The sequence below is a fragment of the Mastigoproctus giganteus genome, chromosome 10, assembly GCF_048544385.1.
Source record: "Mastigoproctus giganteus isolate SK-2022 chromosome 10, ASM4854438v1, whole genome shotgun sequence".
In the NCBI taxonomy this organism is placed as follows: domain Eukaryota; kingdom Metazoa; phylum Arthropoda; class Arachnida; order Uropygi; family Thelyphonidae; genus Mastigoproctus; species Mastigoproctus giganteus.
The window spans coordinates 227295796-227321372 of NC_143584.1; the positions used below are offsets into that span (position 1 = coordinate 227295796).

Consider the following 25577-nt stretch of genomic DNA (forward strand, 5'->3'; position numbering starts at 1 on the left):
ACCTAACTGCCCTCTTCTGAATGGAATCAAGAAGCCTGAGAGAGGTTTTGGGGGCACCACCCCAGATGTGGGAACAATATTCCATGGAAGGGCGGATTTGCGATTTATACAGAGTGAGCAGCTGTTTGGAAGAAAAGTAACGCCGAGAGCGAAAGAGAAAACCAAGTTCTTTAGATGCAGAGGAAGCAATATTTGTAATGTGCTTGTGCCAAGAGAGATTAGAAGTCAGGGTAATCCCCAAAAGAGATATATCATTTTGCCTAGAAATCGGAGTGTCACTAAAGATAAGCATAGGAGCAGAAGAATCCTTTTTGCGAGATATAAGACAAGACTGAGTTTTAGAAGGGTTGAAATCAACTAAGTTGTCTTTGCCCCACTGGAGAATTACCTGAAGATCGGCATTTAAGGAATTGTTAGCAGATTTTCGAGAAGTTGAAGCTGATTGAGCAGGACAAGGTTTCTCAAATTGGAAAGTTGAATGCAATGTGCTATCATCGGCAAAACTATGGATAGGATTTCCAGTCAATGGAAGAAGGTCATTGATATACAAAAGGAAAAGAGTGGGGGAAAGAACTGAACCTTGGGGGACACCAGCATTAGTGGAGAAGTTGGAAGACAGAGAACCATCTACCATCACCCTCAGTGAGCAATCAGAGAGAAAACTGGATAACCAATTACTAAAAACAGTTGGCAAACCATAAGATGGAAGCTTGTTTAGAAGACCTTTATGCCAAACACGATCAAAAGCCTTTGAGATGTCAAGAGCAACTACTTGTGTTTCACCGAACCTTTCCATTGAATTAGTCCATAAATGGGTAACATAAGCCAGAATATCACCAGTGGATCGACACTGACGGAATCCATACTGGCGATCATTGATCAGACGGAAGGTTTCTAGGTAGTTTAAGAGTTGGCGGTTAATTGATTTCTCCATTACTTTAGAAAGAGTAGAAGTAATTGCAATGGGACGATAATTGGATGGGAGGGATTTGTCACCCTTTTTAGGAACTGGCTGGATATGAGCAAATTTCCAAGCAGAAGGAAAAACACCTTTGGAATAAGAAAGTGAAAAAAGGCGACAAAGAATAGGAGTAAGTTCAGGAGCACAAGTTTTGAGAACAAGTGGAGAAATACCATCAGGACCTATAGCTTTCTTAGCATCAAGATTCATCAGAATCCTTCTGATATCCTTTTGACGGAAGACCACAGGAGGCATTGAATGGAGTGTGTTGGGAATGGTGGGAGGTGATAATATCCAATCAGACTGGTTAGACAAGGTCACCCCCATAATAAATCCATGATGTAAATGTATACATGTCTAGATGGTCCTGCACTGTATCTTTATTGAGTGACTCAATTATTTTCTCAGGAACAGAAGAGACTTCCGTTCTTGGAAAAATAATGTAATTACTGTAATTACTCATGTAATCCTTTGATTCCCCCTTTGTGAACTGGAGATACATTTGCAAATCCCCAGTACATAGGGACCTCATCTGAATCCAAGTATGTTTTCATAATTAGAGCTAAAGGTTTGGTTACCTCTTTTGCTGCATCCTTATGACTGGTTAGATCCCATACAACTCAAATACCTTTTTTTTATGTTAAGCTTCAACAATTTCACTTCAGCTTTCTTCTCAGATATCATAAAATTATTCGGCTCCCTGTTAGGATCTAGTATATTTCTGGCATCCCATTCTCACTAAAAATTCTTAATGTGAATAAAGATGCAAAATATCTATTCAGTTTGTCAGCAACTTCAGCAGAATTATTAGCAGTTAAACCATTCATATCTGATGGACCAATGTCATTCATCCCTTCCCTTCTAGTGTTTATATAAATAAAGAAATCTTTGCTGCTTTTCTTTGTTTGTTTGCAAGAGACTTCTCATAATCTGCCTTAGCTTGTATAACTGCAGATGACATGAAGGTTGGCAGGGTTGTTAATGACAACAGGATCCAGAAAAGTTGAGCAGATTGGCTGAGAGGTGGCAACTGTTCTTTACTTATGTAAACTCTAGAAGGAAGGGGATGAATCAGATTGGTCCACTTGATATTGATGGTTAAACTGTTGATGATCCTGCTCAGATAGCTAACACACTAAATGAATATTTTGTATCTACATTCACACAAGAGGAGTTATTCAGGGAAGGGAATGCCAGAGGTGTATTCAACTCTGGCAGTAAGCTAGATAATCTTGTAATAACTGAGAGTAAAGTGGAGAAGAAATTGTTGAAGATAAACATAAGAAAGGCACCTTGGGTTGGACAGAATCTATCCAGTTATATTAAAGGAGGCAGCAAAGGAAGTAAGCAACCCCTTAGCCATAATTATGAGAGCTTCCTTGGACTCAGGGGAGGAACCCATGGACTGGAAATGTGCAAATGACCCCAATCCACAAAGGAGGATCGAGAGGAGACAGGTAATTACAGACCTGTTAGTTTTACTTCTGTTCCAGGGAAATTAATGGAGGCACTGGTTAAAGAAGCATTGCAGGATCATCTAGACAAGACTTCAATTATAGCTCGGACACAGCATGGGTGTGTTAAGGGGAAGTCTTGTCTGACCAATTTGATTGGGTACTATGATGTAGTCACAAAGGAACCGGATGCAAAGAATAATTTTGATATATATTTGAACCTCAGAAAGGCTTCTGATACTGTTGCCCATGGAAGACTGCTGCACAAATTTTAACAGTGTGGCATTGGAGCAAATTATTGCTATGGATAAAGGGATGGTTGAGTGGGAGAAGACAGAGAGTGGTAATCAATGGACACTGCTCTTTGTGGACTAATGTTATTAGTGGAGTCCCCCAGGGTTCGGTGTTGGGTCCATTGCTGTTTTCTGTATTCAATAATGATATTGATGACGGTATATCAGGCTTAATGTCCAAGTTTGCAGACGATACAAAGGTTGGCAGGGTTGTTAATGACACTAATGACAGTACACTACTGCAACAGGTGGCAACTGAAGTTTAACACTGACAAATGTAAAGTACTGCACATGGGTAGCAGTAACCCTAAAGTAACATATCAACTGTGTGATACAACACTGATGGTGGTAGAGAATGAAAAGGACCTGGGGGTAATTGTGCAGTTAGATATGAAGTTTTTAGAGCAGTGCAGATGGTCTGCAAGAGTAGTTCATGGTGTCTTGTCAATGATATACAGGAATTTTTCTAGCAGGAAAAAGGAAGTGATTATCCCTTTGTATAAGGTAATGGTCAGGCCACACCTTGAGTACTGTATACAGGTCTGGAGGCCACATTTTAGGATGGATTCAGAGCTGCTGGAACGTATATAGAGAAGGACAACATGATTAGTGAATGGAACAAAGGATTGCTATGATGAAGAAAGGCTTAAGTTTTGTAAATTACAGTGTCTGGAGACTAGGCATGTGCGAGGTGAACTGATTAAGGTATATAAGGCCTTGAATGGAATGAGCAGGCTCAATGTTGATGGGATCCTTCCTTTTGCTCAGAATAATCGCCTGAGGGGGCATAGATTCAAATTGAGGGAAGACAGTTGTAGAATAGATGTGCGAAGTTTACCTTTAGCCAGCAGGTGGTTTATTGCTGGAACAAACTTCCATCTGTCATCGTAGAAGTTGACATCTTAAATAAATTCGAGGCAGAACTAGACAAACATTTGGAGAGAATGGATGGGTGAAATGAGAAGGATTGTTTTTTTTTTTTTGGCTGATGCTATATAACCTGGTTTCTTGCATCCTATGCCTTTACTAATGCTAATGCTAATTTCTTTTGTGACTTGATTTCAGACTAGTTATACCTACTGCAAGTTTCTGTATCACTTGATAGTCTTGCATGTGATGTTTTTTTTATTTTCTGCCATGAGTCTCATCAGTTCATACATCAGGTCTAAGCCTTGAGCAGTATCCCTTAGTTAGTATAAAAAGCCTAACAGCTTCAACAGTTACTACCCTAAATGCTTCTCACTTAGAATTTACTGATGTTAAATCATCAGTTGGTCCCACTGAATAGATTTTAAAAACTGACTGAGACCACTGTAGTCACCTTTATGAAAGCAAAAGCCCTTCCTTTTTTTTCTTGATAATATAGTTATATCTTTAAGTAAATCTCACATCAATAGAATGTGCTCAGTTCCATCTAATAGTTTTTTATCTGCAGATTCTTAATTATGATGAGTCACTGCTGGGGATCAGATTATTATTATGAGCCATATAGTGCAAGGAAGCCTGTGGCTTATGCTGCACAAACCAAAAAAAAAAAAAAAATCCTGCGTTACCCTGAGAGAGAGAGAGAGAGAGAGAGAGAGAGAGAGAGAGAGAGAGAGAGAGAGAGAGAGAGAGAGAGAGAGAGAGTCAGAAGTAGAAGGGAATCACCAAGAAAGCAGCATCCTCTGTATTTGATGGTCACGGGCTCGAACCCTGGTCTAATCAAGAATCGTGCTACGTACTGCTGCTCCTGTCCACCTGGCTATGGAGGTGCCGCTTATTTCGCACTTTATGAATGTGCTTCTTAATATCACATTGGATGAATATGCTTCTTAACTTAGAGCATAACTGTTTCCCCATTCTCTATATCCTTTCTGTATAAATTTTACTCCCCATATTCAAATTCTTCATCCTTTATGTCACTCAGACATAAGTGATGAAGAATTAGCATTGGCATTAGCATTAGTAGAGGCATTTGATGCAAGAAAGCAAGCTTATGCAGCATCAGCCAAAAAAAAAAAAAAAAAAATTATCATTTTAAGAAGGATGTAGAGCTTTTGGAATGAGTACAGAGAAGGGCAACAAGATTAGTGAATGGAACAAAGGGTTGCTCTTACGAAAAAAGGCTTTAAGTTTTGGAAAATTACAGTGTCTGGAGACTAGGCACCTGTGAGGTGATATGGTTGAGGTGTATAAAGCCTTGAATGGTTTGAGCATGCCCAATGCTGATGGGATTCTTCCTCATGCTCAGAATAATTCCTGAGTGGGCATAAATTCAAATTGAGGAAAGACAGTTGTAGGATAGATGTGCAGAAGTTTTCCTTTGGCCAGCAGGTGGTTGATTGCTGGAACAAGCTTCCATCTGTCATTATAGAAGTTGATAGCTTAAACAAATTGAAGGCAGCACTAGACAAACATTTGGAGCGAGTGGATGGGTGATATGAGAAGGTTTGTGTTTCTTTCTTTTTTTTGGCTGATTCTATATAAGCTTGCTTTCTTGCATCATGTGCCTTTGCTAATGCTAAATGCTAATTAACAATACTTCATATACACATGATCTTGGAAAGCACTTTTTGAGCCAATTGAGTCTAGAAGAAATAGTGCAGACAGATGAATCTCTACTTTCAAAACCAAAATACCACAAAGGAAGGAAGGTGTCAAAAAAAAAGGTGGAGGCATATTCAACAATTCCAAATACACCAAACAGGAATTACATCCACAAAACAGTGTATTAATCATAACATTCCTATGATTAATACAATAAAATGGAACCAATCTGAAGCAGTTTTGGGGATAGTGTATGAACCCACTACGCAGCCAATAGCACACCAGTACCTTCCCACCCTCCCAAAGTAAGTATTTATAGATATTTATGGCATTTTGCCTGAATATGTGATGTTCAGTTATAACATGCTGATTGACTGCATCTAATATGCAGATTTTGTTAAAATTCTGTGTGGGAGGAGGATAAAGTGGCCACACTTGCATTTTAAAACTAGTGCAAATCAAAATACTGTATGTTTCTCTGATACATTACAAATGTTCAGATATTCACTATATATTATCAAGACTGAATTTTTGAGAATTACCACGTAAGGTTATGGAAATTAAAAACTAATCTCAACTTACCTCAATCTCATTCCTACGGAACATTTCATTACAATATATGCAACCAACTGGTGCAGTAGGGCACAACGTCATTGTGTGTTTTGCAAGATTTTTCAGCTCAATTTCTGCACTACAACTTGGACAAATGATGATCTTAAAAGCACATGTTTCTATATGATTCTATGAAAGAAAATAAGATTCCATAAATGTTAATTATTTTAAATATTCTATTATGTTTCAATAAATACAAACACAGCTATAATACTCTATAATTATACTGAGAAAAACAGTACTTTTTCTAAAGACATTACTGTTTTTCAGCTGCAGTTTGTCCTTCCAATTAAACATATTTTCATTTAAATAAAGCTATAAGATTTAAATCAAGTACATTAAGCCTCACATACAAATAAATAAACTAGGACACTACAGAAAAAAAGAAAAATTTTCAAAAGAAAAAACAAACCTGAAAACAGAAGTTTCTGTTGCATTTTTTTTATTTATTTTTTTTTTTTCTTTTGTTCCATTTCTTACTTTTCATTTCCAAAGCCCTGTAATACAGATAAATTTGGAACAGAGCAGTGGAGAGTGTAGATTTTTTCCAGGAGCTGGAGCACAGAAAATTTTGACTGTTCCACTGCTCTAGTTTTTTATTTTTTTTTCCAATAGTGAACGGGTTAGCACCATTGCACCATGTTTTGTTTGTAGTGAACTGCCAAAATGGATAATTGTCATTTTAATTGTATATTATGAATCACAATCTGATATTGTTAATACTTTCATGAGTTGCCATGGTATTGCACTATCATGAATAAGTAACACTTCATCAATGGAGAAGACTAATTTTACTATTCTTGACGGATACCACCACCCAGACAGCACCGTTTCAGGGCTTGTTGGCCTCTCCTCGGTGGGTGGGTAGGTATACCCTGGTGTTCCAATTGTGACAATCCAGTTATGAAGTTTAACTCAGCAATATAAGAGATGCCTGATGATGTAAAATAGTATAAACTAAGGATTGCAATCATGATTTATGCAAAATAATCACCTTTTTTTCCTATATACAAATTTGTATAACTAATGAATAATATCTAACAATTTTTTAATTGAAAAGGTTGTTTATGCATGGGTAATGCACTTCCATCATTTCTACTACCCAGATAGTATGCATGCATCATATAATTATATATGGAGTGACCGGATGGGTAAAATAGGAAGGGTTTTTTTTTTTTTTTTTTTTGGCTGATGCTATATAAGCTTGCTTTCTTGCATCATATGCCTCGACTAATGCTAATATTGTGAATACCTTCACAATAAGTTGCCGAGGTATTGCACTGCTTTGAATGAGTAATACTTCACCTGTGGAAAAGACTAATGTCACTTATTCTTGGCAGATACCGCCACCCAGATGGCACCGTTCAAAGCTTGTTGGCTTACTCATTGGTGAGTGGGCAGGCAATGGTAACAACCCAGTTATGAAGTATAACTCCACTATTGCAACAACAGGGTACCTGCCCACCCGCCAATGAGTAAGCCAACAAGCTTCAAAACGGTGCTGTCTGGGTAGTCGTATCCACCGAGAATAAGTAAGATTAGTCTTCTCCACTGGTGAAGCGTCACTTATTCAAAGCAGTGCAATACCTCGACAATCGTTGTGGAGGTATTCACAATATAAGATATAATTAAACGATGCATGCATACTACCTGGTAGTAGAAATGATAGAAGTGCATTACCCATGCATAAACAACTTTTTCATACTCTTAGACATTTAGTCAAGTAATATTTTTAAATTAAACCACACACACACCATCAAGCAACTCTCATATTGTGGAGTTATACTTCATAACTGGGTTGTCACTATTGCAACAACAGGGTACCTGCCCACCCGCCAATGAGTAAGCCAACAAGCTTCAAAACGGTGCTGTCTGGGTCGTGGTATCCACCAAGAATAAGTAACATTAGTCTTCTCCACTGGCGAAGCATTATTTATTCAAAACAGTGCAATACTTCGGAAACTCATTGTGAAGGTATTCACAATATGAGATATAATTAAAGATGCATGCATACTACCTGGATAGTAGAAATGATGGAAGCGCATTACCCAGGCATAAACAACCTTTTCAGACATTTAGTCAAGAAATATTTTAAAATTTTTAATTGTTTTGTTAAATATTTTTTTTATTCATATTCATCAACTTCAGTTTTTTAAAGAATCAGATAATAATCAAACATCCAGCAACATTGCAGACTGCTCCCATCACCACTGCCACTATCTGCAGAGCACAGACCACTGATTGAAGAGCTAATCAATGTGTATATTACTGATGTATATGTTAGCAACGGGTTATGTTGCTAATACTACACTGTGGAAGTTGATAGACCTAGATTATTGCCAAAACTCATTGTGCTCGACATGAACCAGCAGGAGACTAAGTAACATCTTCTGGATGAGTTGTGATCAAGCAATCTGAAAGGATCAACCATAACAGAAGAACAGTTCAGATCTAGTGTGCACCTCCTTGCTCAGAACAGGCTCAGAAATAAACAGGTTTTTTTTAATTTTGTGATTCAATGTCCTGGCTCAATACATAAGATCATTTTGAGTAGGACACATGTTTTTGTTGACTGATCTTTGCACAAGGAGTAGGACCTCCTGGAACCCACATGGTACTTTAGAAGTATGGCTTATGGCCATGTGGTTAGATACTGTAACAGTGAAGCCTTCTGTGAGCACTGTGCAGCAAGAGAACATTCTTTTCAAGTGTGCTAAAATCAGTGACCCTCCCAGTTGTGTGAACTACTGGAGGAAGAAGCTCATATCAGAGCGTGCTGCAGTTGATAGAACCTGTCCTATCAAATGCAGCATGCCCTGAGCTATCTTTAGATGTGGTTTGCTGCAGAACAGATTATGGGTAATTAACCCATAATGTAGTGCTCCTAGGCTGAGTTTACAAAAGTTCCACTTAAGGATGGATGAGAATGCTAATTGGCATTATTTTGGCTTTGTGGTGCTCATGAAGGTGCCACTGTTGCCACTGTCATTATCATGTGGTTGTGCTGTTATGGTTCTGGGAGTTCCTTGGCCTTTTGCATTTGACACCACTGATAGTGATGTGATTGCCCATCGCCGTCATGATTAGATATGTTAAATGGCATTTTGTTACCCTTTTTTGGATAGAAAATCCAGGAACTGAGATTCTCATAAGGTTACTACTGGCAGTGACCTGACCACTGGAATTGGATATAATAATGAGCATTAGATAGTAGTGGCTTACCTCCTCATGGTGGGGAAGGTAACTCATGATATGGGGTGTGATCAGGGCTGTAGTGGAAGATATATGTGGGTATACACCGTACACCCTCTGGATTTTTTTTAGGTGAATAGCATATACTTTCTGGATTTATATATATTAGCATTAGCAAAGGCACATGATGAAAGAAAGCAAGCTTATATAGCATCAGTCAAAAAAAAAAATAATAATAATAAAAATTAAAAAAAACTCATTTCGCCGATCCAATTTGAATATATATATATGCAAATTATTTCCGTTATTCAAATCCTCTGCATTGGCAGTTTGATCTGTGGATCAGAGGGTAAGCTGATCTTTCAATTGGTTTGCCTTTTTGGCGATTTGTCTAACGATTGAAATGCAGTGATTCCCTGACCATTATTGGCCTTGTGGTCCTCCTTCAATATGGGGCATAATGGTCAGTCTATTTTTGTTTATTTTATTTAGATAATTTAAGTCTCTATTTGTGATATTTCACGCAATTTGAGCTTGGTACCCATCAAGGACACCGTTAAATATCTATGTAATTGGCATCTAAATTTAATTGATTTTTAAAAAATTTTTTTTATTTAATTATTATTCTTTACAGGAATACCTCGCATAGGGCGGTTTCGAACAGCGCAGGTTTCACTATAGCGCAGTTTACAAATTGAAAAAAAATTAACTGCGTTACGCACCAATACATTTGATATGTATGTATGTATGCATGTATTATGCCAGCACGTACGCCAATGCGTTATGGATTCAAGGCCATTCTGACTGTTGTCGAAACTCCCTTTATATAGGGACTCTGCTAGCATTCATACATTAGTAAACACTCAAGATTCCGAGAAAGCTGTACAAATATTTTTCGCTGTGTATTTTTATTAAAGATTATTTTTTAAAAACATTACACCTTTATACGCAAATATGAGTGGAAAGAAGAAATGTAATGGCGCTGAATGTTCTTCTGGATTCAAACATCGAACGAGGTGTGAAAGTAAGGCAGGCATTGCAAAATGACATTCAATGTTATAAAGAGATGTATGCAGATAAAAAGAAGAAAAAACTGTGCAAACTAAGCTGATCAGTTATTTTTCAAAATAAAAATACAGTATATACTTCACTTATATTCTTTTGGTATGTACATACTGCAATAAAAATCATTTCTACTGTACTTACTAGTATTTTTGATTTTTATCATTTGTTTCTTTTTTTGCAAGAACTTCATGTGCATAAATTTATAGTAAAGAAGCACCTATATATTTTTGCAACTCGACCCATATAATCAAATTGTCGGAACGCATTACATTAAAATACATACTAATAATACCTCGATCAGCGCGGTATTTTTTTGGCATGAATTAACTGTGCTATGCGAGGTATTCCTGTATTTAGATTTTCTAAATTATTCTGGAGAATTTCTGCTACAATATTTTTAGTCTTGGTACCTTTTTCTCTTCCCTCCCTGTTGATTTGATCATTACATTTAATTGACTTTTTTTCACTCTACTGTTTTGCCATGCTACTGGTTTTATTTTCATTTCATTTTAGTTATATATATATATTGGAATTATGTCTAATGACAATTAGATTTACATATTAAATTTTTAAATAGCATAAATGAGGGTATTAGCTAAAGTTAACCTAGCAAAACTGGTATAGAGATTACAGAAAAGGGTATGTATAATACATTCCTCTAGTTTGAGCAGACTCATAGCCTCTGAGGAAGTGGCAGATGTATGGCCATGAGGGAGAATGTTAATTTTCACTAACTTTCGCTAATTTTCTCCAATTTTTCCAGTATTCTCTAATTCTCCAATTTCTCCAACTTCCTTTAAATTTACATTAATTTTGTTGTTTTCATATGTATCAATGTTATATATAAGGCTATCCATACCAGGGCTAGATTTATATATAACTAGACTGATGCTCCCAAGTAGTACCATAAAGTAATAATGTATAAATAAGTTAAGTACATATATATATATATATATATATATATGCCACAAAAAAAAAGGGGGTGGATAGGTCCTTTCATCGGTTCGCCTATGCGATGATTTGTCTAGCGATTGCAATGCAGTGATTCCATGACCATTATTAGCCTCATGGTCCTCTGTCGATATGGGGCATAATGGTCAGTCTATTTTTATTTTATTTTGTTTTAGTAGTTTGATTGGTCTCTTTTGGTGATATTTCACGTTTCTCAGAACTGGTACCTTACTAGGAGGGTGCAGCTAAAATGTTATACAATTGGTGCTATATTTTAAATTTTAAAATGGATTTATTTGAATTGGATTTAAATTATATTCTAAATTGTTTGGAGGCTTTCGGCTACAGATTCTGTCTTGTTACCCCTTCTCTACTCTCCCAATTACGATTAATTCTTAGATTTATGTTAAATTTTTGCTCTACAGTTTTGCCATACTACGGACATTTGTATTAATTTTTCAATACATAATTCAGTAATATATTGGGTATCATGTGGAGGATTTGTATTTTACTGCCTCTAATGACTACTTCATGTTTATTTATTTTCTTATTTATCTATTTTATTTTTAATGTCATTACTTATATATATATATATATATATCCGATATTTCAAAGATAATTCAAAATAAAACAAAATTAAAACATAAGCCAGTAGTATGGCTAAAATGTAGAGCGAAATATTAACATAAATATTTATTCTTATTTTATCTTACGTTAAACTTTAAGCCATTATTTAAATATATATATATATATATATATATATAACTTTCACAGAGTACAGCAATACCTCACACAGTGCGGCTTCAATCAGTACGGGATTCACTATAGTGCGGTTTATAATCTGCCTGATTGATTATCAATTAATTTCGTTCTTAGTCTACCTCATTACTATTTGTATTTATTATTTTTCTAACTAATCATGCATAATTATTTCTAATATAAAAAAAAATTATGATACCCACGTATCATTATTTTTCCCATTAAATCTATTCCCCATTTAGTGCTGATTCAGTCAGTGTGGTAGTTTTTTTTCCAGTGCTTTAAACACACTGTGCGAGGTATTCCTGTATACCTTCTGCTAATTCTACGTCTACAGCACTGGGTGTGAGTCCCTGTTGCTGCCATGAGGCTAAAAGTCACTCACTAGTTGAGTCTCACCAACTGAAAAAAAAAAGACATTGAGCTTCTTGAAAGTGTCCAAAGGCTGGCAACTCACATGGTGAGATTGGCAAAAGGGCAATCATACGAGAAAAAACTCTATGTGGGCTGCAGAGCTTGGCAAATAGGTACCTCAGAGGTGACCCGATCAAGTTTATTAGTCTATGGGAGGGATTAGTGAAATGAATGAAGGCAGAATTTTCATTGTTATAAATAAAGAATTCTGGAACTAGGAGCATACATTCAAATTACAGGAGAAGGGGTTTAGACTAGACTGTAGGAAGTTTTTTTTAGCCAGCAAGTCTTTGATTGCTGGAACAGGTTGCTTGTTACAGGAAGAACCCCAGTAGACCTTGAATCCTTGGCACCTTGTTTTTCTTCTAGAGTGCTACTCTAGAAGAAATGCAAGAATCACTTATACCTCTGCCTGAAGCTGCTGTTAATCTATCAGTAGATGTGGGCCCTGCCTAGATAGCAGTTTTCCAGCCCAACAACACTGGTTCAATAGCATCAGAAATAATTTTGCAAACCTTCAATTTAAGTGAATCCCATCCCTCTGAAAACAGTCTCTCCAGTGTCAAATTGATTGACAAGGCTCTCACCATGTATCCCCCACTCCTATTGTGTGTGGGCAGGATTGCAAACATTTCATTTTCAATTTCAATCCTAACTCTTTACAAATATTACCCATTTTTGGAGAAATTAAATGGAAAAATTTATGAGACTCAAGCTGCTCATATCCTTTATAAGACTTTTGATCACATTTGGCATACAGGTCTTCTAAACAAGATTCCATCTTATTGCCATCTAACTGCAGTTTTCTCTATGATCACTCATTGTTAGTCATAGTAGATGGCTCTCTGTCTTTTAACTTCTCCACTACTACTGGTGTTCCCCAAGGTTCGGCTACTTCTCACACTCTTTTCCTCATGTATATTAATGACCTTCTTCACTGGAAATCCTTATCCATAGTTCTGCTGATGATAGTAAATTGCATTCTACCTTCCAGCTCGAAAATTCTGGCTCTGCACAAAACAGCATCAACTTCTCCATAAATACAGGTAACTCCAGGTGATTATCCAATGAGGCAAAGAAAAAATACTTCTCTTCAACCCCCTAAAACTCAATCCTGTCTTATTTTTTGCAAAAAAGTCTACTGTTCCGATATTCATCTTTAATGACACTGAGACTGCATTTTTATTAGGAATTGCACTGATTTCTCTCTCTCATACCAACTGTGTGGTATTACACTTAAGGTGGTAGAAAATGAAAAAGACCTGGGAATAATTGTGCAGGCAGATATGAAGTTTTCTGAGCAATGCAGACAGGCTGCCAAGGCAGGTCATGAGTTTTGTCAATGATATATAGGAATTCTGCTAGCAGGGAGAAGGAGGTGATTGTCCCTCTGTATAAGGCAATGGTCAGGACATGCCTTGAGTACTGCATACAGGTCTGGAGGCCACATTTTAGGAAGGATGCAGATTTACTTGAGCGTGTACAGAGAAGGGCAACAAGATTGGTGAGGGGAATGAAGGGATCCTCTTACCAAGAGAGGTTTAAGTTCTGCAAATTGCAGTGGCTGGAGACTAGGCACCTGCGCAGTGATCTGATTGAGGTGTATAAGGCCTTGAATGGGTTTAGCACGCTGAATTCTGATGGGATCCTTCCACTTGTTCAGATTACGAACCTAAGGGGGCATAAATTCAAATTAAGAAAGGACAGGTGTAGAACAGATGTGCGGAAATTTGCCTTTAGCCAGCGGGTGGTTAATTGCTGGAACAAACTTCCATCTGTCATTGTGGAAGTTGATAGGTTGAATAAATTTAAGGAGGAACTACACAGGAATTTGGAGGGAATGGTGTGATTTTTTTTTTTTTTTTTTTTTTGGCTGATGCTGCATAAGCTCATACACTTGCTTTCTTGCATCACATGCCACTATTATTACTACTACTACTACTACTACTACTACTCTCTCAGCATAATCACATCACAAATATAGGAAACTACAGAACTGAGTTTTGTATCCTTCACTAGTAGGGAAAATCGTGCAGACAATGTAGGACAATGTATCATCATCATCATCAGCCATTTTCAATCCACTGCAGGATGAAGGCCTCTCCAGCAACTTTCCAGTTCCTTCTGTTTGGAGCACTGGCCATCCATTTACTACCCAAAAACCCATCTCTGCCTTTGTCTTCCAGATTTTCTTCTAGCTCCTCTTGCGTACCATTCTGTTATTTTCTTAGTCCATCTGTCATCATGTCTCCGAGCTATGTGTCCTGCCCAAGACCATTTTAGTTCTTTAGTTTTGATAAGAATGTCCTTTACTTGAGTTTTCTGCCTAATCCATGTGCTTCTCTTCTTATCTAACAGTCTGATTCCCAATATAATTCGTTCCATTCTTCGCTGTGTAGTTCTCAGCTTCTCTTCCATTCTTTTGGTGAGTGCCCAAGTTTCACTTCCATAAGTCATGGTGGGGAGTATGCATTGGTTCATTATTTTACGTTTCAGACAAACTGGGATATTGCTCTTCAGTATGTGACTATATTTCCTGAATGCTATCCATCCAAAATTTATTCTTCTCTTGACTTCTAGCCATTTATCATTATTACAGCTAATGACTTGTCCCAGATAAGCATATGAATCCACCTTTTTAATTACTACTCCTTCAATGATTATATCTCTTTCTGTGGCATACTTTTCATCATTACTTTTGTTATAGCCGTATTCATCTTTAGTCCAAAATCCTTACTAACTCTGCATAACCGATTAAGATTTTCTTCCAATTCTTTGGGATCGTGGCTTATGACCACAATGTCATCTGCAAATCGTAAATGGTTTAGGTACTCTCCGTTCACATTGACTCCTTTCTGCGACCAGTCTAATCTTCTGAAAGCTTCCTCAAGGGCAGCAGTAAACAGCTTCGGAGATATTGTGTCTCCTTGTTGAACTTCTTTCTCGATTTTAAATTTACTACTGTCTTTATCTAGTCTAATAAAGGAGGTAGCACTCTCATATATTTTCTTCAAAATCATAATATATGGGGTAGCTATGCCTTGTCTTTCCAGTGCCCGAAACATTGCCTTATGCTGTATGGAGTCAAATGCCTTTTCATAATCCACAAATGCCAGGCATAATGGTGTTTTATATTCACTTGCTTTCTCCATTAGCTGTGATATTACGTGAAGGTGATCGATAGTTGAGAATCCTGTCCATATTTTTACATAAAAATATAAATCTGAAGGCTACACAACACACGTCTGTTAAGAGAAAATCATGTTTGACCAATGTGGTTAGCTCTTTTGACACAGTCACTCATAAACTGGATATAGAAAATAATTCATTTGGATTTTGGCAAAGCATTTCATTTTAATTAGTCCCTCATGAGATGTTAATGCATAAGTTGGAGTTAATGTATAAATGTATAAAGATGCTTACTCTTAAGTAAGAGCAAGCTGGCTTTAGGACAGGATTCTCAACTATGGATCACCTTCACATAATATCACAGCTAAGGGAGAAAGCAAATGAATATAAAACACCATTATGCCTGGCATTTTTGGATTATGAAAAGGCATTTGACTCCATACAGCATAAGGCAATGTTTCGGGCACTGGAAAGACAAGGCATAGATACCCCATATATTATGAATTTGAAGAAAATATATGAGAGTGCTACCTCCTTTATTAGACTAGATAAAGACAGTAGCAAATTTAAAATCGAGAAAGAAGTTCAACAAGGAGACACAATATCTCCGAAGCTGTTTACTGCTGCCCTTGAGGAAGCTTTCAGAAGATTAGACTGGTTGCAGAAAGGAGTCAATGTGAACGGAGAGTACCTAAACCATTTACGATTTGCAGATGACATTGTGGTCATAAGCCACGATCCCAAAGAATTGGAAGAAAATCTTAATCGGTTATGCAGAGTTAGTAAGGATTTTGGACTAAAGATGAATACGGCTATAACAAAAGTAATGATGAAAAGTATGCCACAGAAAGAGATATAATCATTGAAGGAGTAGTAATTAAAAAGGTGGATTCATATGCTTATCTGGGACAAGTCATTAGCTGTAATAATGATAAATGGCTAGAAGTCACGAGAAGAATAAATTTTGGATGGATAGCATTCAGGAAATATAGTCACATACTGAAGAGCAATATCCCAGTTTGTCTGAAACGTAAAATAATGAACCAATGTATACTCCCCACCATGACTTATGGAAGTGAAACTTGGGCACTCACCAAAAGAATGGAAGAGAATCTGAGAACTGCACAGCGAAGAATGGAACGAATTATATTGGGTATCACTGTTAGATAAGAAGAGAAACACATGGATTAGGCAGAAAACTCAAGTAAAGGACATTCTTATCAAAACTAAAGAACTAAAATGGTCTTGGGCAGGACACATAGCTCGATGACAGATGGACTAAGAAAATAACAGAATGGTACCCAAGAGGAGCTAGAAGAAAATCTGGAAGACAAAGGCGGAGATGGATAGATGAAATTCATGAGTTTGTGGGTAGTAAATAGATGGCCAGTGCTCAAAACAGAAGGAACTGGAAAGTTGCTGGAGAGGCCTTCATCCTGCAGTGGATTGAAAATGGATGATGATGATGATGCTTACTCTTACATCTGGTCTAAGGTCAGAAGTGGAGGCGCTCATTGGATCGATTAATATTATTATGATTATTATTATTATTAGCCATATGGTACAAGGAAGCCTGAGGCTTATGATGCACCAGCCAAAAAAAAAAAAATCTGAGTTACCCTGAGAGAGAGAGAGAGAGAGAGAGAGAGAGAGAGAGAGAGAGAGAGAGAGAGAGAGAGAGAGAGAGAGAATCATCAAGAAAGAGAAGAATGATGATATCCAGCTCAGGACCCTGGGTGTGCCAAGCCCATACTCACCAGATGTGAGTCCCTTCTGGGACCATCGTTGTTTCTGATTTTCATAAATGATATTGGCGAAGGGATAATAATAATAAATATCAGTTTATTGATCACCTAGATCAAGCTAGAAATAAGCTTGCCAAGCAAGAAAATACTTGCCCTGTATGGCACATTGCCAGAGGGGCTTACATGGATATATGATATATACAATTCAGAAATCAATGGACAGAGGGCATACAGTCAGTCCTCGTATAGCACGATAGCTGTGTTCCTAGAAACCCTCGTACAATATAAACAACAGGCTCTATGGGTAAAATAGGGTTAGGTGCCGACCACCCAAGATTGAACACACATTTTTAACCAAAACATTACCAAACACAATAAATAATCGTAATAAAATACTTACGTATTTTATTATGACTATTATGTAATAAAATATTGCTACTGCTTTTGCTTCTATCGTAAGCAAACTTGTTTTTTGTTTGATTTTCTATCCAAACAGATGACAGCAGTTCCATCTCTTCCAATTCTTTGTGTCTTAATCTAATGGAGTTTAATTACACTTTGAGTTGTTCCTGCCATGAAAGTTGTTTTTATTTTCTCTGCATTCTTTGTAATTCTCGGCATTGCCTCAGTCAGGTCTGTAGCATGTGCAATATCACATGGTCTTTCATTTCGCTCACAGTGTTTCACAATTTTATTCATATTTTTTCTCTGTCAACAGAGGCAGACTGGCTATAAGCCTTACCGGGGAAAACCCCGGTGGGCTGGAGGCCGGTGTGATTTTGGCCATAAACCATAGTATGAGGCCACTATAAATTTTCCCGGGTAAAAAGTTTTGACCCAGTCCGCCTCTGTTTATCGATATTGCTTTTCTTTTTCTCTCTGAATCTGCAGCGTCTTCACCGGGACGCTTCCTTTTCACACCTTTTAAGTATTTTACTCATTTTTAGGGAATAAAGCACAATTACAAAACGAGGAGGCACGCTTGATACACATAAACAAAGCTGCATGCGTGTAGCAACTGAATAAACAACACCGTAAAGGCAGAGATACACTATTAACACCTCACATTTTACTAAAGCACATTTCTAGGGTTTACTACCATAAAACAGTAAAAACAATTTTCAGTTGCATTTCTGCTAGTGGAATCTGTTATAACCTGGTAGTAAACTCGATCTAATTGCATTTGCGATTATACCGATAGCTGGAATTGTTGATTTTTACATTATTATGGTGAAATGTGTTTCCCCTTCACTGATATAAAAAACATAAATACATTTTCAGAATCTTCTCTTCATTCCTATCTTGTTGCGTTCGGTTGGGGTGATTCTGCATTCAACTGCCATTTCTTGTAAACAGAAAGGCAAATCGTGCATAAGCGAATTCAGTTTGTGTTATATACGATATCGTTCCCCTATTTATAAATCGTGTATGATCGAATTCGTGTAGTGTAAACACGTGTTATACGAGGACTGACTGTAATATCAAAATTTTCAGATATAAAGATGACTGGGAGAGTGGTAAATGGTCAATGCCGAGAACCTGGTCTTTCAAAATGATTTGGACAAGCTTGGAGGATGACCAGAAAAGTGGGAGCTATGTTTTAATGCAGCAAAATGCAAAGTCTTACACTAGGGAAATACCAACTGAAAATTAATTATACGACATGGGCGGGGGTTGAACTAAAAATAGTACAGGAGGAAGAAAGGGATTTGGGAGTTATGATACAGTTGGATATGAAATTCTCCAAAGAGTGTAGACAGGTGACAAGGAAAGCCCATGATATCCTACTGATTTATCAAACAGAATCTTGTAGCGATAGGGGAGGTCATAATTGTACTGTAAGATTGCACTTGGAATTCTATGTCCAACTATGGAGATTGCAACTAAAAAAAACAAGACCGAGCTTCTTGAAAGGGTTTAAAGATCACATGGACTGCTAAGTCAGCATATTTCTTATTACCCAAAATTGGAGATTCTACTCTTGGTATCTGGAAATAGCCACTTTCTAGAAACCTGCTGATAAGAGATATGGTTTTATTATGTCATTAAATTTATAACAATATATTCTAACTTAAATTTTAGAAGCTGAACAAATTTCACAATACCTGGAGATCTTGTAAATGTATAACCCTCTTACAGCCCTTTTCTAAATTCAGACAGTTTGCCTTCAAATTTTTGATTAGTTCATAATCTACAGTGTGTGATGTGAACTAGAAAAAAAAAAAAAAAAAAAAAAATACATGTAGAATTCTGATTATCCACACATTAAAATGACCAGGAGCAGTTCTTAGGGATGTGCAAACTGTGGCAAGCAATATAAGTTAAATTTTGTTTTGCTTATATAGAAAGAGGAAAATTGATGGTGTGAGGGGAAGGGGATTTACCAAAAAAAGTTTCCACATCCCTGTCCTAGATAACCAAAAATCTTAAAATCATTTAAAAAAAATTTTATATTAAGAACAATAATTAAAGAAATAAAAATGCTATAAAAACATGTAAGCAATTAAGGTATTTATTGAATGCTAGAATGCAATTATCCATCTCAATACATAAACTTAATATAATTTGACTAAATTTCAAGAGTCAACTGAATCTCATCATTCAGGCTTAATGAGGTTTAAACAGTAAAATTAACAAGTTTAATTTAGAAGATCAATTAACAAGGTTAATTTATGATTTTTTATAATAAATAAAAATCTATATATTATAAATAAGAAGAAAAAACCTATACTTATTACTTCCATCATAAAATTTTATATTATTATATATATAATTAAGGAAAATCAAGTTTATAAGGCACTGTGACTAAAATGAAAAAAAAAAAAGAGTTTTAGCATTAGTAGAGGCATTTGATGCAAGAAAGCAAGCTTATGCAGCATCTTATGCAAAAAAAAATAAATAAATAAAAAATAACCGACAAGGGATGGAAGTCTGTTCCACCAACCAACCACCCGCTGGCTAAAGGCAAATTTCCTCACGTCTATCCTACATCTATCCTTCCTCAATTTGAATTTATGCCCTCTCAGGTGATTATTCTGAGCAAGAGGAAGACTCCCATCAGCATTGAGCATGCTCAAACCATTCAAGGCTTTATACACCTCTATCAGATCACCTCGCTGGTGCCTAGTCTCCAGACACTGTAATTTGCAAAACTTAAGCCTTTCTTCGTAAGAGCACCCCTCTGTTCCATTCACTAATCTTGTTGCCCTTCTCTGTACTCGTTCCAGCATCTCTACATCCTTCTTGAAATGAGGCCTCCAGACCTGTACACAGTACTCTAGGTGTGTTGGCTATTTAATGTGTAATGGTACTGGTAACTGTAATGGGTAAACCAAGTTATTTCATATACATTGAGTAAAAGACATTACACTAAATATACAAAATTATGAGGGATGATGAAGTCGTTTTACCCCTAATATTGAAATAATTAGTTTCAAGTTCTTTTGAAATATGTATTATGTACCTACATGTCTCTGATGCAAACATGCAAAATTAGATTTCACTCATAACAACACTTTTTTTGTTGCAGGTGAGCAACTAACTCAAGGAACACTACCTCTGTAAGAAATGGAGAAAACAAAAGTAAGAGCTGGTATGAAACATTTTGTGAAATAGAAATGAACCTTACTGATATTCACAAAGACTTGGTGGTACACAAAGTGACTCTGCTCCATCATATCATATAGTTAAAAGGTAGTGCTGTGAGTTTAAGAGTGGCAGGGATTCATGTGAAGATGAACATGCCAGAGGAACTCCACTCCAGAAAATGTCAAGTCAAAAAAGTCCATGACAATCCTGCAGGACAATGTTGTGGACTTTGTTAATAATGGTTGCCTCAAATTCTGATACCTGAAGAGAAGTACATGCAAGTCTTGGAAAGTGTCTTCTCTCCATGCCAGTCCAAAAAACCTTTGTGACAGATACACAACAATGGATGGAACATGGCTCCATCACTTTGATTCTAAATCAAAACAGCAAAGCATGGAGTAGAAAAATCATCAACAGCCACTCTCAAGAGACTATTTCCAAAAATCACTGAATTGAAAAAAAGTTTAGTTTTTTTTTTTTTTTTTTGTACAGCTGTCAAGTATACATATGGTTGATACATAGAATATAATACAATAACTTCTAAAATAATAGTAATTATAATTTTTAGCAAGTTCTTGTGCTAAATGTAGGAGTAACGTATGCTTGATAATTGTACAAAAATAAACAAAACTTTTTTTTCACATGGAAATATTATTATTATTATTAGTAGTAGTAGTAGTAGTAGTAGTAATAATGACAAATTATGCAAGACAGCAAACTTATATGCATTAGCCAACGAAAAAAAAAAACCCTACACAGTTCACCCATCCATACCTTCCAAGAATTTGTGGAACCTACACAGTTTACCCATCCATACTTTCCTTGAATTTATTCAACCCATCCATTTCCACAACAACAACAGATGGAAGCTTGTTCCAACAATCAATGACCCGCTGGCTAAAGGCAAACCTCCACACATCTATCCTGCAACCATCCTTCCTCAACTTGAATTTATGCCTCCTCATGTGTGTAGTCTCAGCAAGTGGAAGAATGCCAGTAACATTCAGCTTACTCAACCCATTCAAGGCTTTAAACACCTCAATCAGATCTCCCCAAAAGTGCCTAGTCCTGAGATGCTGCAATTTGTAGAAATGAAGCCTTTCTACGAAAGAGCACCCTTTAGTTCCCTTCACCAGTCTGATTGCTCCTCTTCTCTGCACCCATTTTAGCAGATATACATCCTTCCTAAAGTGAGGCTTCCAGACTTGTACACAGTACTCAAGATGCAGCCTAACCATGGCCTTATACAAAGGAATAATCACCTGCTCATCCCTGTTAGCAAAGTTTCTGTATATCATTGAGAAAACCCTGTGGTGAGCTGTCCTAGGAACATGTCTGCACTGCTCAGAGAATTTCATGTCTGCACAATTAATCCAGGTCTTTTTCATTCTCCACTACATTGAATGTAGTAGTAGTAATAATGGCAAATGATGCACGACAGCAAGCTTATATAGCAAGCTTACATCAGCAAAAAAAAAAACAGTTCACCCATCCTTACCCTCAAAGAATTTGTCTAATTCTCCCTTCAATTTATTCAACCCATTCACCTTCACAACAATACATGGAAGCCTGTTTTTACAAACAATCAACTACCTGCTTGCTGAAGGCAAACTTCTGCAACCATCAACCATCCTTCTAACCTGCAACCATCCTTCCTGACCTTGAATTTATACTCCCTCATGTGTCTGGTCTTAGCAAGTAGAAGAATACCATTAACATTCAGATTACTCAATCCATCCAAGGCTTTAAACACCTCAGTCAGATCTCTCCACAGGTGCCTGGTCTTGAGATGCCTTATACAAAGGAATAATCACTTGCTTATCCCTGCTAGCAAAGTTCTGCATGAGCTATCCTGGAATCTCCCCTGAATCCAAGGATGCTCTCATAATTATGGCTAAGGATTGCTTACCTCTTTTGTTGCCTCGCTTAATTGGATAGATTCCATCTGCTTCAGGTTCCTTTTTTATGTACATTCTCAACAATTTCTTCTCCATTTCTTTCAGTTATCGCAAAGTCATTTAGCTGCTTTTCAGACTTTGATAAAATTCTGGCATCCCCCTTTCTAAAGAATTGCTCATGTGAGAATTTAGATGCAAAATACCTATTCAAGTTGTATGCAACTTGAATAGGTATTTTGTTATGGGTTAATTGTTATGTATTTTGTTATGGGTATGGGTTAATTGTTAATGACCCTGTGCAGGATCATTAACAATTAACCCATAGACATCATCTACCATCTGAGGACCTTCAAACAAGGGAAGTAGTAAGCAGTATATGAAAATAGTGAAAATGAATAGAAAGAAACCAAGCAATTCCGCATCATAACGTAAAGATGTGAAAACCCCTACTACACTATCAGAGAGTGAAAATCTAGTAGATGGAGGTGGTCTCAAGTGGGAAACCTTTGTTGTAGAGTTGCAGAAGGACAGTAGTTTTATTGAAAATGACTGATAAAAAGGGCCGCTGATGAGTTTTTCTCAGCAGGTGGGGGAGATAGAAAACAACCAGTAATTCCATGTGAAAAGGGTCTCAAAAAGAGAGGGTAATGTGCGAATTGAGAAAACGGTGCTAACAAGTGAAAAGAAAGAAATAAAATTTTATGAACACATAAATATCCCACAGTTTTAATGATATTCTGCTATTTGCTCTCATGCTACTGACTACATCATATGAAAGGTTTTCATGCAAAAAATTAATATCTTTTCAAAAACTTTGTAATTTGTATGGAATCGTCGATTGCAAGTCATGGAGAGGACTTTACTATGGATGGCATTATTGTGTTCTGTGTTGTTCGTGAAAAGAATGCTCCATGCAAGAAAAAATTCCAGATCAACCAACATGTGAAAACAGCATCACACATTATGGCCAAGCAGAGGAAAACAAAGGAAAAATTTCCAGAACGGTCACTTTTAACCAAGCCATGTAATTTAAAAGAAGAATAAGTCATTTTTCAAATCATTTGTGTCTCTCCATGTAAAACAGTAGATCCGTCTCTAATGGTACAGCTCTAAAACGGTGTTCGCAGGCAAACCTATTGGTAACTCTCTAGGAGGCTTCCGGATCAGCTAGTATATAATCTTGCTACCTCTACTCTGCCAGATAGTGACTGGAGAGAGATTCCGAGTAGTGTGTATGCGGGAGGCATTGTCGAGGCCACGTTATGTCAAGAATCTGGGTATATTCTTACCATGTGTACGCCATATCCAAAAATTTCATTACTTTACACAGCATGTCCCACCAACTTTTTCTTACTATTGAATACATCATGAATTGTAAAACTAATAGAGTAAGCTTATCTGCGAAAAGATCTAAACCTCCCAAACACTTCTAGATCATTTCACAAATATATGTGGTCTCAAATTCAAATCTCAATGATGTCCATTTCCACTTGCAGTCTGCCAAACCCCATGTACTTTTTCTAACAGAATCTCAGTTATCGGTTGATTCAACTACTGCTCATCTCAGTTGACCAAACTATTTGCTGTATGATTCCTTTCACCTCAAAAGTGGTACTTGTGAATATTTCTGTTCCAATATTCCCTGTCAAAGACTTGGTAATTTGGAATCTCCTCTCTTTGATCTTCTCTGGCTTAAAATCTCTCTACCTCATTGTGTAAAATTCATCTGTTGTCTCTACTGTTCTCCCAACTCCACTAATCACTTGAATCTCTGACTTCCTCTCTTTGCAACTTGACTTTCTCCAGTCCAACTTTCCTAACAGTGAGGAAATTTTCCTTGGTGATTTTAATGTTCACAACTCCAGCTGGCTTCTGTTTTCTAGTCACACCGACTCAGCTGGTCGAGATGCTGAGACTTTTGCAGTTACTAATGACCTTGCACAGATTGTTCATTTACCGACAAGAATACCGGACAATCCTAACTATACAGCCAACACGCTTGATCTTTTTCTCACAAACAACCCTTCTAAGTACACGGTTGAAGTAAGTGGTCCTTTAGACACCTCAGATCACAACTTGGTGATTGTTTCTTCTCCAATGGAGCCTTTATCTCATGGCAATTCCCTACCTCGTATTGTTTGGCATTACAAGAATGCAAAATGGGATGACATGCGAGATTTCTTTTCTTCTTTTCCTTGGTCAGATTACTGTTTCAAAACTTCTGATGTCAATGTTTGCTCAGATCATGTCAGTGAAATTATTCTTGTAGCAATGGAATCCCACATTCCACTTTAAAATCTCATGCTTTATTGGTTTTCCAATAAATGCGCTAAGGCTGTTCAAGAGAAGAATGTTGCATATCATAATTGGCTCGTTTCTAATTCTTCAGTTTCATTTTCTGCCTATACCAAAGCTCGCAACAATTGTAAAGCAGTTATTAATCAGTTCAAACTAGAGTTTGAACAGGTTAAGAGTAGAAAACTTGCTTCTTGCCCTAATGGTAGCTGAGCATTCTGGTCTCTTGCCAAAGCTACTGGCCACAACTTTTGCCCATCTCTGCTCTGACCTCAGTCCAAACCTGATGGTTCTGTTGTCACTTCAGATATAGCTGACCTGCTAGCATCCCATTTTTCTTCCAATTCATGTATTAATGATCTTGGTAAAACACCTCCCACCATTCCCAACACGCTCCATTCAATGCCTCCTGTGGTCTTCCGTCAAAAGGATGTCAGAAGGATTTTGACGAATCTTGATGCTAAGAAAGCTCCAAGTCCTGATGGTATTTCTCCACTTGTTCTCAAAACGTGTGCTCCTGAACTTACTCCTGTTCTTTGTCACCTTTTTTCACTTACTTATTTCAAAGGTGTTTTTCCTTCTGCTTGGAAATTTGCTCACATCCAGCCAGTTCCTAAAAAGGGTGACAAATCCCTCCCATCCAATTATCATCCCATTGCAATTACTTAGCAAATTCTAAGTGGCAAGCATTC

General features: G+C 37.0%; 1 protein-coding gene across 3 annotated transcripts in view; it reads right to left on the reverse strand.

Moving 5' to 3' along the window:
* Positions 1 to 25577, reverse strand: part of LOC150080002 (TNF receptor-associated factor 2-like) — a 123840-nt gene that overhangs the window by 74693 nt on the left and 23570 nt on the right. For 2 of the 3 annotated variants that reach the window (XM_090382715.1, XM_090382716.1), the window contains one exon: positions 5820 to 5978. In XM_090382715.1, the coding sequence (XP_090238841.1) occupies positions 5820 to 5978 (159 nt within the window). Of the gene's footprint in view, positions 1 to 5819; positions 5979 to 19209; positions 19315 to 25577 lie in introns of all 3 variants that reach the window. The other variant, XM_090382713.1, reaches the window with a different exon arrangement.